General features: G+C 46.4%; 2 protein-coding genes and 7 non-coding genes across 14 annotated transcripts in view; 8 read left to right on the top strand and 1 right to left on the bottom strand.

The window, feature by feature from the left end:
- Positions 1–5,064: 5,064 nt before the first annotated feature.
- On the top strand, positions 5,065–6,543 carry gjc1 (gap junction protein gamma 1). 2 transcript variants are annotated; one of them, XM_076144228.1, is made up of 4 exons: positions 5,065–5,403; positions 5,440–5,911; positions 6,017–6,321; positions 6,442–6,543. In XM_076144228.1, exons 1-4 carry the CDS (start codon positions 5,065–5,067, stop codon positions 6,541–6,543), a joined length of 1,218 nt encoding a protein of 405 aa, XP_076000343.1. The 2 variants fall into 2 exon arrangements, with proteins under 2 accessions (XP_076000343.1, XP_076000342.1); XM_076144227.1 differs by having other exon boundaries at positions 5,065–6,543.
- A 3,562-nt stretch (positions 6,544–10,105) lies between these two features.
- Positions 10,106–14,724, bottom strand: part of st8sia6 (ST8 alpha-N-acetyl-neuraminide alpha-2,8-sialyltransferase 6) — a 9,480-nt gene continuing 4,861 nt past the window's right edge. For 4 of the 5 annotated variants that reach the window (XM_076144212.1, XM_076144210.1, XM_076144209.1 and 1 more), the window contains exons 5-7: positions 11,995–12,107; positions 11,807–11,899; positions 10,106–11,702 (exon numbers count right to left, since the gene is read on the bottom strand). In XM_076144212.1, coding sequence (XP_076000327.1) covers positions 11,138–11,702; positions 11,807–11,899; positions 11,995–12,107 — 771 coding nt within the window. In that variant the 3' untranslated portion in view covers positions 10,106–11,137. The remainder of the gene's footprint in view (positions 11,703–11,806; positions 11,900–11,994; positions 12,108–14,724) is intronic. The other variant, XM_076144208.1, reaches the window with a different exon arrangement.
- trnac-gca (transfer RNA cysteine (anticodon GCA)) lies at positions 12,618–12,689 on the top strand. Its single transcript has one exon. It is a non-coding gene; the product is annotated as a tRNA-Cys (tRNA).
- trnac-gca (transfer RNA cysteine (anticodon GCA)) lies at positions 12,830–12,901 on the top strand. The gene has a single exon. It is a non-coding gene; the product is annotated as a tRNA-Cys (tRNA).
- On the top strand, positions 13,366–13,437 carry trnac-gca (transfer RNA cysteine (anticodon GCA)). Its single transcript has one exon. It is a non-coding gene; the product is annotated as a tRNA-Cys (tRNA).
- trnac-gca (transfer RNA cysteine (anticodon GCA)) lies at positions 13,541–13,612 on the top strand. The gene has a single exon. It is a non-coding gene; the product is annotated as a tRNA-Cys (tRNA).
- Positions 13,895–13,964, top strand: trnac-gca (transfer RNA cysteine (anticodon GCA)). Its single transcript has one exon. It is a non-coding gene; the product is annotated as a tRNA-Cys (tRNA).
- On the top strand, positions 14,250–14,321 carry trnac-gca (transfer RNA cysteine (anticodon GCA)). Its single transcript has one exon. It is a non-coding gene; the product is annotated as a tRNA-Cys (tRNA).
- The window catches only part of trnac-gca (transfer RNA cysteine (anticodon GCA)), a 72-nt gene continuing 34 nt past the window's right edge, over positions 14,687–14,724 (top strand). Inside the window, exon 1 of the tRNA in view lies at positions 14,687–14,724. This exon is cut by the window's right edge and continues 34 nt beyond it. This is a non-coding gene — a tRNA (tRNA-Cys).

Consider the following 14,724-nt stretch of genomic DNA (forward strand, 5'->3'; position numbering starts at 1 on the left):
ACGCTTCATTTTGCAGAGCGCTGATGCTTCCTATTTCTGTGACTGTAAGTCCGTACAAAGCAGAGCAGAGCTTCAAAACCCGGATTAGGATCGGCTTTGCTCGGGAATGGCAAGTTATGGAATTTCCTTTAGGGATTTCCAAAGTGTAGAACATGAAAATGAAGAATATAGACAATTTATAGAGAGAAGAGTTTATAGAGTTTCTCATTCAGGACATCTGGCTCGTGAGAAATGAGACAAGTTTTGAGTCAGTTGAAAACTTTGCATTTAAGGTCAGAGGATAAATATCGTTACCATAGCGATGATGATGGTGATATCGCATAAAAGTCAAAATTAGGAGTGTTTTAGAGGCAACAGGCCAACAGCAAATCAGCAGGATCGGGAGCCAAATCATTGTTGGCTGCAGAAAGCACAGCCGACTCCTTTTACCGCATCGTTTATGATCGCAGAGCCGCTCGACTGATAATCAGGAGGATGAGGAGGCACAATGAGGTAATCTTCATCCCAAACATGCATGTGTACGGTCCTGTGTGTGTGTGTGTGTGTGTGTGTGTGTGAACGACAAATACAGGGAAACCACGATCCTATGAGTAAATACTCCATAAGCACACAATAGATTATAAATAAACACAGCCATAAATGGAACACACACACATTCATACGCTGCACTTGGTTAAATTTCGACCACAGGCTAATAAATCTATTAAACTCATGCACACACTCATTAGTGCTTTTTCCCATTTACTGTACCTTATTATCCAAACTGCCGTTGGCCTGTGTGTGTGTGTGTGTGTGTGTGTATGTGAGAGTTTGGGGAGAGAGAGAGAGACAGAGAGATGCATAGATTCATCGTTTGTTTGTGTACACATTTTTTATGTTCTTTCTGTTGCTATGCAGAACACACACACACACACACAAACACACTGAAAAAGTCAGATACGAGCCAAATATTTCTTAAGGTAGTCCACATTTTTAGTATCAACGAAACACAAATCAGCCAGTTGGGTCAACAAAACCTAAGCATTCATGTGGACGACTATAAAATGGAGTTACAACAAGATGTGAAGTATAAAGGAGTAAAACAATGATACCATGACAACCAAGGGTGGGAGAATCTAGAATGAAGTCTTCAAAACTAGAAAGACCTGAGATAAATGGCCTGAAAGATGAAGATGGTACAAGCAGTTTGAGTGACAGCTAAAGCTCAAATCCTTTAAAGCTAGCAATTGTTTGTAAACAACAGGTGCAGCCTTTCAATATCCTGGCATTTCCTGGCAAATAAAAAACTTAATTTTTAGTGGTAAAAAGGTTTAAATGATGATGGTTTGTTTCAAGCTAAATAAAATCCCCGTCCCCCCGTCCCTACACTACTTGTGGATGTGTGATCTCGTGGACAGAACGCTGCCGCAGAGTGTAGGTGTGAGACGCTAGGACATGTTCCCGTCCACCTTTGACCTTGTCCGTGGTTGGACTGTGAGCAGAGTTCCGTGCTGATACAGTGACGACCCGCGATCAGGCAGTTGATCCCGAATGTGACGATGTAAGCAGCCTGTTCTTCTTCTTCTTCTTCTCCTTCCTATTCTGGTTGTGACTTGTTGGTGTCTCTACATCAGATAAGCAAACAGAGAGGCTGCACGCTGCGTGTTGTTGTGTGTTCAGGACGCTGACTCACCCTGCTAACTTAATGCACACAGTCAGCTTCTTACCCCTAACTGCCCCACCAGCTCACACAGACGTAAATTGGATGAGAAAGCACAACGCCAGGTTACATGTGGGGCTGAGGTAACGGGAGAATTAGCTGCAGCCATGTGCCGCTTCTCTCCTCTGGTCAGGAGGCAACGGCTCGTTGGTTGCAGCCTTTTGTTTCAGCGATTGTACGCTTTGTCAATTTTAAGATCCTTAATTCCCCCCAACAGCTTCCACAAATATAAATTGTGAAAAGCGACTAAACTGATTCTGTCAACTTGAGTTAAAATTCATGCAAACCCTGACGCTACTTCACTAATTCATAGCGTCTGGATCAACTCAAGCATCTTAATGAGTCGCTGCAATAATAAATAAGGATACACAACCGTCAGCCAGTTGATGGAAGTCAATGAAAAGGAAAACTCAAGGGCACTCGGAGGGCAAATGTAAAGCCAGAAGTTTGCCATCATTAAAATCTTCTTCTACATCTATATCGCTGTTTAAACCACTATATGTTGTCGGATCTGCTCCACCTGAGCGTTAGTTACAGGTTTTGGAGCCTCATTTGTACAGAGATAGATAGATGAGGCTTCTGTCCATTGATTCTGTCCCAGTGCGGTGTGTTACTCACAGCTGATTGGCAGGTTTGGCTCCAGCGTTACATCACCTGGGAGTTGAGATAAGAGGGACGTTTTGGCGTGGCGTTCAGAGTGGTTTGGCCTGTATCTTAAATCAGAGCCATTTGACCTTTGCAGGGGACTGTTTGTGCGTATTTGTCAGTGAGCGAGTCTGCGTTTTATTAGCTGAGGGACACGGCGGAGCATCCTCAGTGTTATGTAAGGAAGCGGAATGATGTAACGCAGGATGATCAGACAGATCCAGCAGCCTGTCGCTTCACTGTGGACGTGTTGCTCACTCACACACACACACACACACACACACACACACACACACACACACACACACACACACACCATTTGCACTTTAAGTACTCCTGTGTTTGTACTTTGTTACAGTACTCCAGTATTTTTGGAGGGTATCTGTGTGTTCAACTCTTATCACTTCATATTGGTGCTTAAGGCTACAGACTTGTACTTGTGAAGTATATGAGCAGTATATTCTTAGTTTTTGTATATTTATTTAACAGCATCTACCTTGACTCTCCATAATGACACTAATTTACCATCAAGTAGAAACTTTTTATACATGAGTACCATTAACTTTAGATATATTTATACATGTTTTTTACTGAGGTTTTTTACTGAAGTTTTCTAAAGTATTTTATTTCTAACAAAGTAATTTCCCCTCACGTCCACCTTTGAGCTTCTTTATCTCCCACTGCTCTGTCAGCTTTACGCACAGACAAACTGAGCAGACTTTTATTTGCAGTGCGTGTTCTTCCTCAGCACTTAAGCTTCACATAAACACACACCCTCTCACCTCACATGAATTTCAAATTAAAATAAACTAAAAGCAGCAACACCAATAGCAACTAAAACATTGTAAAAAAAAAATACATTAGGCCCTCCCAGTACATCATGTCCTTTAGGAGCGTGGTGACGGGCCTTGGCACAGCGGCGAACACAACACTTAGCAGATAAAACAACACTAATTTTATTTATATCACCCAGATTACATTTGGAAACGCAAGTGGGAGGACAAATTGGGCCGCAAGAGCATCGTAAGAGAGAACATCACGTCTCTGTCTGCCTGTAGGGGGCGCTGAGCAAGGAGAGGGATTCGAACCCTGATGGGGACATTGGGGATTATTATGTATTGGTGTTAAAAATGGAGCAATGAAGCATACACACATACACACACACACACACACACACACACACACACACACACACATTCCTCCAAGCTGCTTCCATTTTATCATCTCCAGCAGCAACATTTGGGGGCTGTTGCTTTGTAGTCTCGTGTTTGAATCCCATGCTGGCCTCTGGTCCTTAATCTGTGGACGCCTGACTGAACTCACCCCGTGCACACTGGTGGCCCCACAAGCCTTTAGAGTGTTCCGTTATGTGGCCATGTTTGTTCCTCACTAACGGACGAGCCTCCTAAGCTATGAGCTCATTTCTTGTGGAAGCGCTATGATATGAATTCTCAATATATATATGTATGTGTGTGTGTGTGTGTGTGTGTGTGTGTGTGTGTGTGTGTGTGTGTGTGTGTGTGTGTGTGTGTGAGTGCGTGTGTGTGTGAGTGTACAGTCAGGATTCCTGTCATCTGCCTCCTCTGTCCCAGGCGTGTCCTTATATGGTCACAGGGATCAATACTGAAGCCATGTTTCACAGTTTCCCTCCCCTCCTGTCTGCCTGTGCAGCAGACACCGAGCACAGGGCCGTGGGGTTCCTGCTTCTCTCCTCCACACACACACACACACACAAACACACACACACACACACACTCCCCTGCCTCACACACTAAAGCCCTCATCTCACTTGTAAAGAAGTTGTCCCCGGAAGCCCCTAAAAACCTCCTCCTAAGCCGGTGTTTGCACGGTTGGATTCTCCTCTCAGTCCGACTGACAATAATCCACGCACCGCTGCGGCTCCACGCGGGGAGAAGTTCTGTGGAGGTGTCACATTCACCCCCCAGTCGACACCTCCAGGCGCAGCAGGGTTTGGGTTCTGCTCCGCCGCCTGAGCTAATGTGGCTCTGCTGTCTGACTCCCTGCTCCACTGGGTCGTTCCCGGCCACCTGCTGGTTCTGCTGGTTTGGAAAGTCCGCCTGGAGCCCAGAACTAACCTACATAGGCAACATGTCCCTCTCTCCGAATCCTGCTCACACACACAGCTCAGACACACACCGCGCAGATCCAACCCGTCAACTTAACACAATCCTAAAAACTGCACCTCTCACAGAAGAAGGCTCACTAAGCCGATTTATTTCCTCGGGAAGCGATACTGTTAAATACAGTCTATGTGTGTATTTGGAGATAGTAAAGTCCCTATTTGGATTATTTTGCCTCCTTCTCACTGCTGCTTGATGGTGTTTCCTAACACTGATATCCTCTTTCCGCTCACATTTGATAGTTTAAATCTTTAAAATGCCCGAAATGTGCGTAAAGCTCCGTGTGGCACTGAGCTCCTCATTCTCTGCGTGTTTTCGCTGCAAGAAGCAGCAGATTGAAAGAAGAAAACAGAACTTAAACAGAAAGTAAAAGTTTTCCTTCCTTCTCTAGTCATTAATTCACTTCATGTCTTGCCATTTTCCATAACAAAACAAAACAAAAATCCTTGTGTGGGAAGCTTTTAGCAGGAAGCTTTTATTGTGAAATCATTGTTTTTTCTCTTTCCTCTTCTCTCTTGTCTGTAGAGTCTGTGAGCAGGTGAGAAAGGGACACTGTCTGCCCCACTGTCCAGCGACACCATGAGCTGGAGCTTCCTCACGCGGCTGCTGGAGGAGATCCACAACCACTCCACCTTCGTGGGGAAGCTGTGGCTCACCGTGCTCATCGTCTTCCGCATCGTCCTCACCGCCGTCGGAGGAGAGTCCATCTACTACGACGAACAGAGCAAGTTTGTCTGCAACTCGGGCCAGCCGGGCTGCGAGAATGTCTGCTACGACGCCTTTGCCCCGCTGTCCCACGTCCGCTTCTGGGTCTTCCAGATCATCCTGGTGGCGATGCCCTCTCTCATGTATATGGGCTACGCTATCAACAAGATTGCTCGGGTAGAAGAGGTCAAAGGTGGAGGTGGCGCTGCTGCAGTCAGAACAGGAGGAGGAGGCTACACACACAGGAAGCCCAGGAAAATCTGCTTCGGCGCCCGGCAGCACCGCGGCATCGAGGAGACGGAGGACGACCAGGAGGACGATCCCATGATCTACGAGGTGCCAGAGATTGACCCTCCAAGAAGGCCAAGGGACCCCCTGCAGCCCACACCCAGGCCCAAGATACGCCATGACGGACGTAAGCGTATCCGAGACGAAGGCCTGATGCGTGTGTACGTTTTGCAGCTGGTGAGCCGTACGGTCCTGGAAGCAGGTTTCCTGGCAGGTCAGTACTTGCTGTATGGGTTTCGTGTGAGACCTGTGTTCGTGTGCTCGGGGAAACCGTGTCCCCACAGCGTCGACTGCTTCGTCTCACGTCCCACAGAGAAGACCATCTTCCTGCGCATCATGTACGGTGTCACTGTCCTTTGCCTCACGCTCAATGTTTGGGAGATGCTGCACTTGGGCATCGGCTCCATCTGTGACATTCTGCGTCGGCGGCGCTGCCCGCCACAGGAGGACGAGTACCAGTTGGGCTTACTGGCCGCCAATGGAGGCGTGGAGGGCTCTGTGGGGGTGCCAGGGCCTGAAGCAGGTTCTGAGGGAGGAGTGGGTGGAGACGGGACTGCCGATTACGTCGGTTACCCTTTCTCGTGGAACACTCCCTCAGCTCCACCCGGCTACAACATAGTGGTGAAACCAGAGCAGATACCCTACACAGACCTTAGCAATGCTAAGATGGCGTGCAAGCAAAACCGGGCAAACATCGCCCAAGAGGAACAGCAGCAGTTTGGTAGCAACGAGGACAACTTCCCCACCGGAGGGGAGGCTCGCGTGGCTCTGAACAAAGACATGATCCAGCAGGCTCACCAGCAACTGGAAGCAGCCATCCAGGCGTACAGTCAGCAGCACCAGGCGGAGGAGCAGCTCGGGGACAACCAGGACGACAAGCCTCAAAGTAACATCATCCAGGCCCACCCGCCGCCGCCACCGCCACCACCACCACCGCCGCCGCCGCCAAACAAAGAGCGCAAGCATCGAATCAAGCATGGAAAAGGAGGCAGCAGCGGAGGAGGCAGCAGCAGCAACAGCAGCAGCAGCAAATCAGGAGAAGGGAAGCCGTCTGTGTGGATTTAATCCTCTTCACAACGGAACTGAGGACACAGATGAAAACTGTGTGTATATTATGGATGGAATGAAAAGCTGGTGGCAGTTTGTCTTTAGTATTCAGACACCACAGTGCCTTAAAGAATCCTGCAAGCTGGAGAAAATGTTTGGGCACCAAGATGTGTAAAGAAATGTTGCAGCTCACAGGTTGTTCTGTCTAACAAGAACAAAACATGTAACTCGGCTACAGTCTGTTATTTATATAGGGTGCAGATAATCGATGTCTGTTGTCTTCCTGTGCGTCCATTCTTCGGGACGCCGAGCCAAGGAAAGTGACTGATAATGGGCTCTGATGCAATGCAGACTGATCCCAGATTTGGCTCATTTTCTTTCTGGCATTCTGCATCGTCATTTTTGGGGTCATTAAAACACAAATACATCATGATGAGGTGGCAGCATAATACATCGCCAGTGGAACGCTGTGTAATCACTCTGCTAGACAGATTGCACTTCTTCATGTGCTGATGATGTCATAACAATGTAAACGGACTCAAACGGAACCGAACCGTGTGATCCAACAGCAGAGCGGGAAGCAGCCGCTCTCCTGCAGGCGCTGACCCCGTCAGACATCATGTGTCCGCCCTCGTCAGTGATGCTCTTATGTTGCTGTGATGCTGTGTTTGTATGTGTTCAGTGTGTGTTTTTATGACATCGTGCTACGCCGGCTGCTGCTCAGGAAACGATGAGTGCAGCAGCCGGCAGTTCTCCAAGCGCTTTCCTTGAATCAACACGGTGCAGTCCGTTATCCAGTTCCAGAGCCTCTCAGAGCTCCACTCACATTCCACCTGCCTTGCAATTGGCTGCCCCCTAGTGGTTTCTCCTACAGGGTTCCCTCGATCAGGAAGTAGAAATCAGTCGCCACAGTCGTGCTACCTGCATCCAGCAACACCTTAACCAGCTCCAGTGTTCCTTTTCTAAAGCCAAGCCTCGTGTCCGTAATGTCTTCCTATGAGCAGTGCGGCAAAAAAAGGCTGCAAAGTTAAAATCAAACGTTAAGAAGGAAAAGGTTTAAAGCCATTACTGAACATACTGAGACCAAGCACTGTTTGTGTGATGCAAGTGTCAGTGCCAAGATGATTTGCACTCGGCTGCTTTGAAGCCTGGCTGTCTGTAGCTTCGGAATACTGTGGCCATGCTCCTGGAAGAACTAGGTGAGAGCAATCCTTTTGTAAAAGTCACTGGTTTTTGTATAACAGTGCAAGAGTCCGGAGGCACGAGTCCATTTTTATGTTCCAGGTGGTGTTTTATATGAAAACACTATTTTGTTGTTGCATAAAGTAAAACAAGAACAAATTACAAAAAAAAAAAAAAAGTACTGAATATTTGTGGTAATTGTGTTTTGAAATGCCTTCCAACTGCAAGAAAATGTGAATTACGACATAGTCTATTTTTATAATATGTTTGTATCTTTCCTTTTGTGTGACCTGTGAACAGTGCGTGCAGGCTTATGGGATCAGTTGGGAAAGGCAGGAATTATGTCTTTATTCCAAACATTTCAGGCTTGGGCCCACAGTAGCTTTGCAAATAAAGCAGCAACTCCAGCTCATGACTCGTCTCACATTAAGGAAATGAGGATGAATCCAAAACCTGGCAGCTTATGCTTTGATGTCCTGAAGTCTGCAGTCTGAAGTGTTTTTCTTGCAGCTTCACGTTTGATTGAATTACGTTATCATCTGGAACGCAAAAAAGCTGATGTTTAAAAGTCAAATGTGGCTTCTAGACAATGCTATCCAAAATGGTAAAAAAGAAGTCAAACTGAAATAAAAAGAAGTCAAACTGTGACATCTTCACTCACACACACACACACAGAGTCTTCTCCAGGGTTTGCCCATCAAGCAGCTGAGCTCCACATGTCTGATCAATAAGCCAGCAGCAAAAATACATAAATCAGTATAACTACTTCCATCAGCATTTTCCCTCAGCAGTGTTTGACGTTCACTGGACACCGCTCTGATCTCAGTAATCGACAGGTGATTTACTCAAAGTGTCCCAGTGCCCCTTTAGGTCAGTCTGCTCTCTCCAGTTAACAAAGTTTCCTATCTGAGGCATTTAATTATTGAGTAGATGGAAACAAAGAAGCATCCTGTGCGTTCATCAAATGCGCTGGTTGGTGGCGGCCACTAGAGGGCGACAGAGTTAAAGTTGTATTTTGAGGAGGTGGGACGAGGAACGGAAACCTCCTCTGATCTGATGATTGTATGACAGCATGGTTAGGTTAAACCTCAGCAAAACACTATCTGACCTTCAATCTAATACATAATTATCTGTTTTGTTGCCTCCCTGTCAAACCCACAAACTACAAATGAAGAATCTCTAAAATCAGGCGTCATTTTCTTGATTCTTTTACCGTTAACTGCCTTATTCTGTTGAGGATAATGTTGATATCTGGTGAACTATTTCACTTGTTTTGGGGAAAATAAGACTTCCAGAAGTCAAGAACACACAATCTGACTCTTTAAACAAGCAAAGTCCAATCAGCAGGGAAACCTTCAGTCCAGATGTCCAGATGTTAAGACGCTCATGAATTGCTGTTTTTGCGGTGTGTGGGCTGCAGTTACCTCTGTAACAATGAGCGAGGTTGTCCGGCTTGGATTCATGTGCTTTTAGTAGGAGGTGAGGAGATGGTGCAGCCATCAGTACAAAGTCATCCAATTACTGGGGGGGGGCAGTTGAGTTAAGAAGTAACCTGAAGGTGTGTTGTTGCTGTTCACCGCCCAAATAAACATTTTCCTGATCTTGATACTGTATGTGGAGGATGGAAACAGGCCGAATCAGAGGGAATCCTTGTGTCGTGGGTTTGTTCATCAGGGATACTGTGATGTCCACCCTCAGAGACCCCTCGTGTTGATGCTGTTCTTCCTCCCACATGTTGTCTCACCGTTGTCCGTGTGGGATGTGACAGTAAAACCAGCTGTGTTACACACTCTGATGTACACATGCATTTGTGTTACTGTGTGTTTTTCTAAGCCTTTTGTAAATTGTACATCTCTTTGAGTGCCATGTTCTGTTTTTTTTGGGAAGTTTGATGAATAAATCAGATTTGCATGTTAAGAGACCTATTTTCCTACAAAACAATAAAGCAGAAATCTTGAATAAAATCTCTGCATCTTTTGTTTGGTAATGTTTGGCTGTTATGGGGTTCTGGCTTTCAGAACTGTTTGATTTCCTCTCTGCATTGCTATCACACACACACACACACACACACATACACACACACACACACACACACACACACACACACTGATGTGACAAATGAATGTTTCAAATAAACTCTTATCTCTTTGACAGCTTATCCTCTGCAGGGTCACATGAGGGGACTGGAGCCCATCAGCATTTATTAATAACCGTGACACAGTGAGTTGCTGATTTCAGGGACAGGGACTTTCCAAGCCTGTCCAGTGAGAAACATCATCCAGATGTTTGCATGTCTGGTCCACCTGGTCAGTGCAGGAGAGATTCAGTGAAGTGGAAGGAAAAAGAGGATGATGCTGTTTTAGGTGTAAAGATTACTCACACTCCACTCCTTCTGTCAGATAAATATTTATTTCCTCCCTCTATGCTGTTCACAAATGTCAAATTAACAAATATTCACATGCCTTCAACGTCGGCTCACTAAAGGTTCCCAGGTTTTGGTCATCTAGAGCGTGGAAAGTACAAAAAACTCCAAAACCATGTAAGACATTCAAAGTAGTAGAGTCAAAGGCAACGGACCCCGTCGCCACAGCAACATTACCATGGAAACATAACCCAAAAGGTAAACATCCTCCCAAAGTGCACACATGGCGTCAAATCTCACCAGCAGATGATGTCACTACAACGTGTTTGTCTGAAGCAGACGGATATAGTTCCAGGATGTGTGTGTGTGTGTGTGTGTGTGTGTGTGTGTTTGTGTGTGTGTACCGTTTCCTGTGTGGTTCCTGTCGTGAGTCGGGGTTTTGCACAATGTGACAGGACTCTGTCTAACTGCTCGCCGTAGCAACCGTAGTGATGAGGAATCTCTTGGATTTGCTTCATGTTGTCATTATTGTTTTCTATGTTGTCAGTTTTATCTCTGGATCCCAGCATCTGGATCCTCTCTGTGGTGTGTGTGTGTGTGGGACTGAATCAAACAGTGAGGCTCACATACAGCTTGTGAGATCAAAAAGAGCGGGTGTGAGTGTGTGACGTGCAGTGTGAGTGTGTGACGTACAGTGTTAGAGTCTGTCAGCTGGGCTCCTCTTCCTGTTATGGAGGTATATGATTATCTTAAAATACATTCAGTTTGATCTAACTAAACTCCCGCGTCTGTCATTAGTGGGGATAACATAAGGCACTACAATGCATCAGAGCATCACAAAGGCTTTCCATTCTGATCCAAAATAACTCCAGACACCAGCTGGAACGTGTCTAACAATAAATACACTTAGAGACTAGAGACTAGAGAACACACTGAACACAAGGCTGACAGACTCACGATTGGTGCGTTTGGATTTCAGTGCAAATGTCTCGGCTGCCGATGTGAGAGTTCATCAGCTCTGTCCTTACTTGCCTTCAGTCCATTGGTCAAAGTAAGACGTGTAAGACTTTAGTCTGAGGCTGTAGAGACGGCGTCCCTGGGGTCCCTGGTGTCCCTGGTGTCCCTGCGCTGGGCTGCAGCTTTGAGCTCATCCTGCTGCCCGTCACTTGGTCCACAGTCTCCCAGGTGAAGCTTGAGGACGCCCTCACTGTGCAGCCGCAACAAGTGGTTGAACTCGGAGGGCATGGCGTGTAATTCCTTTTTCGGCGCTGTGTTGTCAAAGTAGTGGTTAGTGAGGGGCTGGTGTCTGTGTGGGTGGTGGCTAAAGGGCCAGAACCCGTACAGCTCAACTTTGGCACAGAGCTCCAGCGCCAGGGTGGCCACCATCATGCCGGTGCTGAGCCGAATGGGTCTGAGGCCCCGGGAGCGCCAGAAGATGGCCAAGCTCCGCATGTATTCAGGATTGAAGAAGACTGTCCTGGTGGGGCATTCGAAGTCCTCCATGGTGTACAAGGCCCGCAGGGACACGGGGGTGTTGTAGTCGTAGGAGAAGGCAGGCACAAGCACCATTGAGTCACCATAGACACGCAGACTCTCCACAAAGGGACGGCGGCGACCCATGAGAGCCCCATACCTGAAAAAACAGAGAGACAATATGATGCCGGGGACAAAGACGCGTCCACACAGACGTGCTGTGAGGCCAGTAAGGTCCGTGATGTCAGTCAGGTCAGTGCTCACTTCAGGTGGAAGATGCTGGGGTTTGCTGTCACCAGGTGAGTTTTGTTGCCCACATCTTTGTTGTAGTGGTTTCCCACAGGAGGCAGGTTACACCTGAATAAGCAGGAGAGAGGAGCAGGATGTGCTTTCAAGGAATTTATAAACACAGCTCAAAAGAATAAAGCCAAATATTAATGGTGACCTCTGACCTGAAAACAAACTGGGCTGAATCGATCATCTGCCCACAGCTGCTGTTGGCCAGGATCCCCCCGTTCCCAACGACAGCACACGTGTCCCATGTTTTATTGAGGAAAGGCTGCTGCTGCCAGAACCAACAGACACATTATTATCATAGCACACACACACACACACACACACACACACACACACACACACACACACACACACACACACACAAACAAATATCCAGTACAATTTGTGCTTGGATGGAAATGATGATGAAGATGATGATGATGAGTTAGACAGTGTTAATGTGTGTGTGGACACTAATAAAGACAACATGGAGGTCTGTGGAGGGCAGTACAGATTGTGTTTTAGTAGAGTTTAGAAACATCTGTGTGCTCTGGGAATTGCTCTTATTTGGTCGAGCTGTTGTTCACAGCAGCCTCAGTCTCTCCCATAGCTTCTCCAAATACACAAAAGAGGGCATTAGTGTCAGAATACACATAAAGTGCTGAGAGATCTACATTCCAAACAGACTGTAGGTGCCCCAGACTACATAGACTAGCAGAATCAGTTTTTTTCAAATTATCCACACATCAGGCAAGTAATCCATTATTATTTTTGACAGCTGAGTCTGGCTGTGTCAGCAGGGGGTATAGCTCAGTGGTAGAGCATTTGACTGCAGATCAAGAGGTCCCCGGTTCAAATCCGGATGCCCCCTGAATTTTTTTTGAGGCAAAAAAGCTCCTCAGAGGTAAGATAAGGAGGAGCACAAAATGTACGTATTCCACATGAATTATAGCTGATCAAAGCTCCACTGTTTAAACATGTGTTCAACAGGTGTATGATGGGCACATGTGAGGGGGTGTAGCTCAGTGGTAGAGCATTTGACTGCAGATCAAGAGGTCCCCAGTTCAAACCTGGGTGCCCCCTTTAACTTTACCTCCCTCGTCCCTGTTTTGCGTTCCCAAATTGCTAAAGAAATGCCAACCGGCACTATACAAACATGTGTTCTACAGGTGTGTAATGCACCAATGTGAGGGGATTTAGCTCCGTGGTACAGTGTTTGACTGCAGATCAAGAGGTCCCCAGTTCAAACCTGGGTGCCCCCTTTCACTTAACCTCCCTCGTCCCTGTTTTGCGCTCCCAAATTGCTAAAGAAATGCCAAGCGCCACTATACAAACATGTGTTCTACAGGTGTGTAATGCACCAATGTGAGGGGATTTAGCTCCGTGGTACAGTGTTTGACTGCAGATCAAGAGGTCCCCAGTTCAAATCTGGTGCCCCCTTTAACTTAACATCCCACGTCCCTGTTTTGCGTTCCCAAATTGCTAAAGAAATGCCAAGCGCCACTATACAAACATGTGCTCTAAAGGTGTGTAATGGATGCATGTCAGGGGGTGTAGCTCAGTGGTAGAGCATTTGACTGCAGATCAAGAGGTCCCCAGTTCAAACCTGGGTGCCCCCTTTCAAGCGAGCCTGCATCATTCATGCCTCGCCCATTTTCTGTTCCCAAATTTCTAAGCTCTTTTCAAACATGTGTTCTAAAGGTGTATAATGGACACATGTGAGGGGGTGTAGCTCAGTGGTAGAGCATTTGACTGCAGATCAAGAGGTCCCCAGTTCAAACCTGGGTGCCCCCTTTAACTTTACCTCCCTCGTCCCTGTTTTGCGTTCCCAAATTGCTAAAGAAATGCCAACCGGCACTATACAAACATGTGTTCTACAGGTGTGTAATGGACCAATGTTAGGGGGTTTAGCTCCGTGGTGCAGCATTTGACTGCAGATCAAGAGTTCCCCAGTTCAAACCTGGGTGCCCCCTTTAACTTGAGCCTACATCATTCATGCCTCGCCCATTTTCTGTTCCAAAATTTCTTAGCTCTATTCAAACATGTGTTCTAAAGGTGTATAATGTCCAAACATGAGGGTGTGTAGCTCAGTGGTAGAGCATTTGACTGCAGATCAAGAGGTCCCCAGTTCAAACCTGGGTGCCCACTTTAACTTGAGCCTACATCATTCATGCCTCGCCTGTTTTGTGTTCCCAAATTTTTAATCTCTATTCAAACATGTGTTCTAAAGGTCTATACACTACATTACATTACTTTCTTTTAGCAGACGCTTTTATCCAAAAGGACTTCCAATAAGTGCTTTCAACAAAGGTAGATAAAAGAACTTCAGCTCACAAGAAATCGTAAGTGCATTTCCTTCCAAAACCAACAGCTAAGAGCATAACTAGAGCTAGAGTAGAAGTGCAATAAGTTAGGTAATGGACACATATGAGGGGGTGTAGCTCAGTGGTAGAGCATTTGACTGCAGATCAAGAGGTCCCCAGTTCAAACCTGGGTGCCCCCTTTAACTTAACCTCCCTCGTCCCTGTTTTGAGTTCCCAAATTGCTAAAGAAATGCCAAGCGCCACTATACAAACGTGTGTAATGCAGAAATGTGAGTGGGTGTAGCTCAGTGCCTCATTTGACTGCAAATGGTCCCTGTTTCAATCCCAGGTTTTTGGCAGAAAACACCCTTTTCACAAAAATAGCAATAGTAATAGTAGCCATGGACCAAAAGGGTCATTTTTGTAAAAGGCCCATATCTTGGCCAAGGTAAGAGTGATACTTTAACTTGAGCCTACATCATTCATGCCTCGTCCATTTTTTATTCCCAAATTTCTAAGCTCTATTCAAACATGTGTTCTAAAGGTGTATAATGGACACATGTGAGGGGGTGTAGCTCAGTGGTAGAGCATTTGACTGCAGAT

Source organism: Genypterus blacodes, unplaced genomic scaffold, assembly GCF_046128005.1.
Source record: "Genypterus blacodes isolate CSIRO-AG114 ecotype Tasmania unplaced genomic scaffold, CSIRO-AGI_Gbla_v1 ptg000028l_1, whole genome shotgun sequence".
Taxonomy (NCBI): domain Eukaryota; kingdom Metazoa; phylum Chordata; class Actinopteri; order Ophidiiformes; family Ophidiidae; genus Genypterus; species Genypterus blacodes.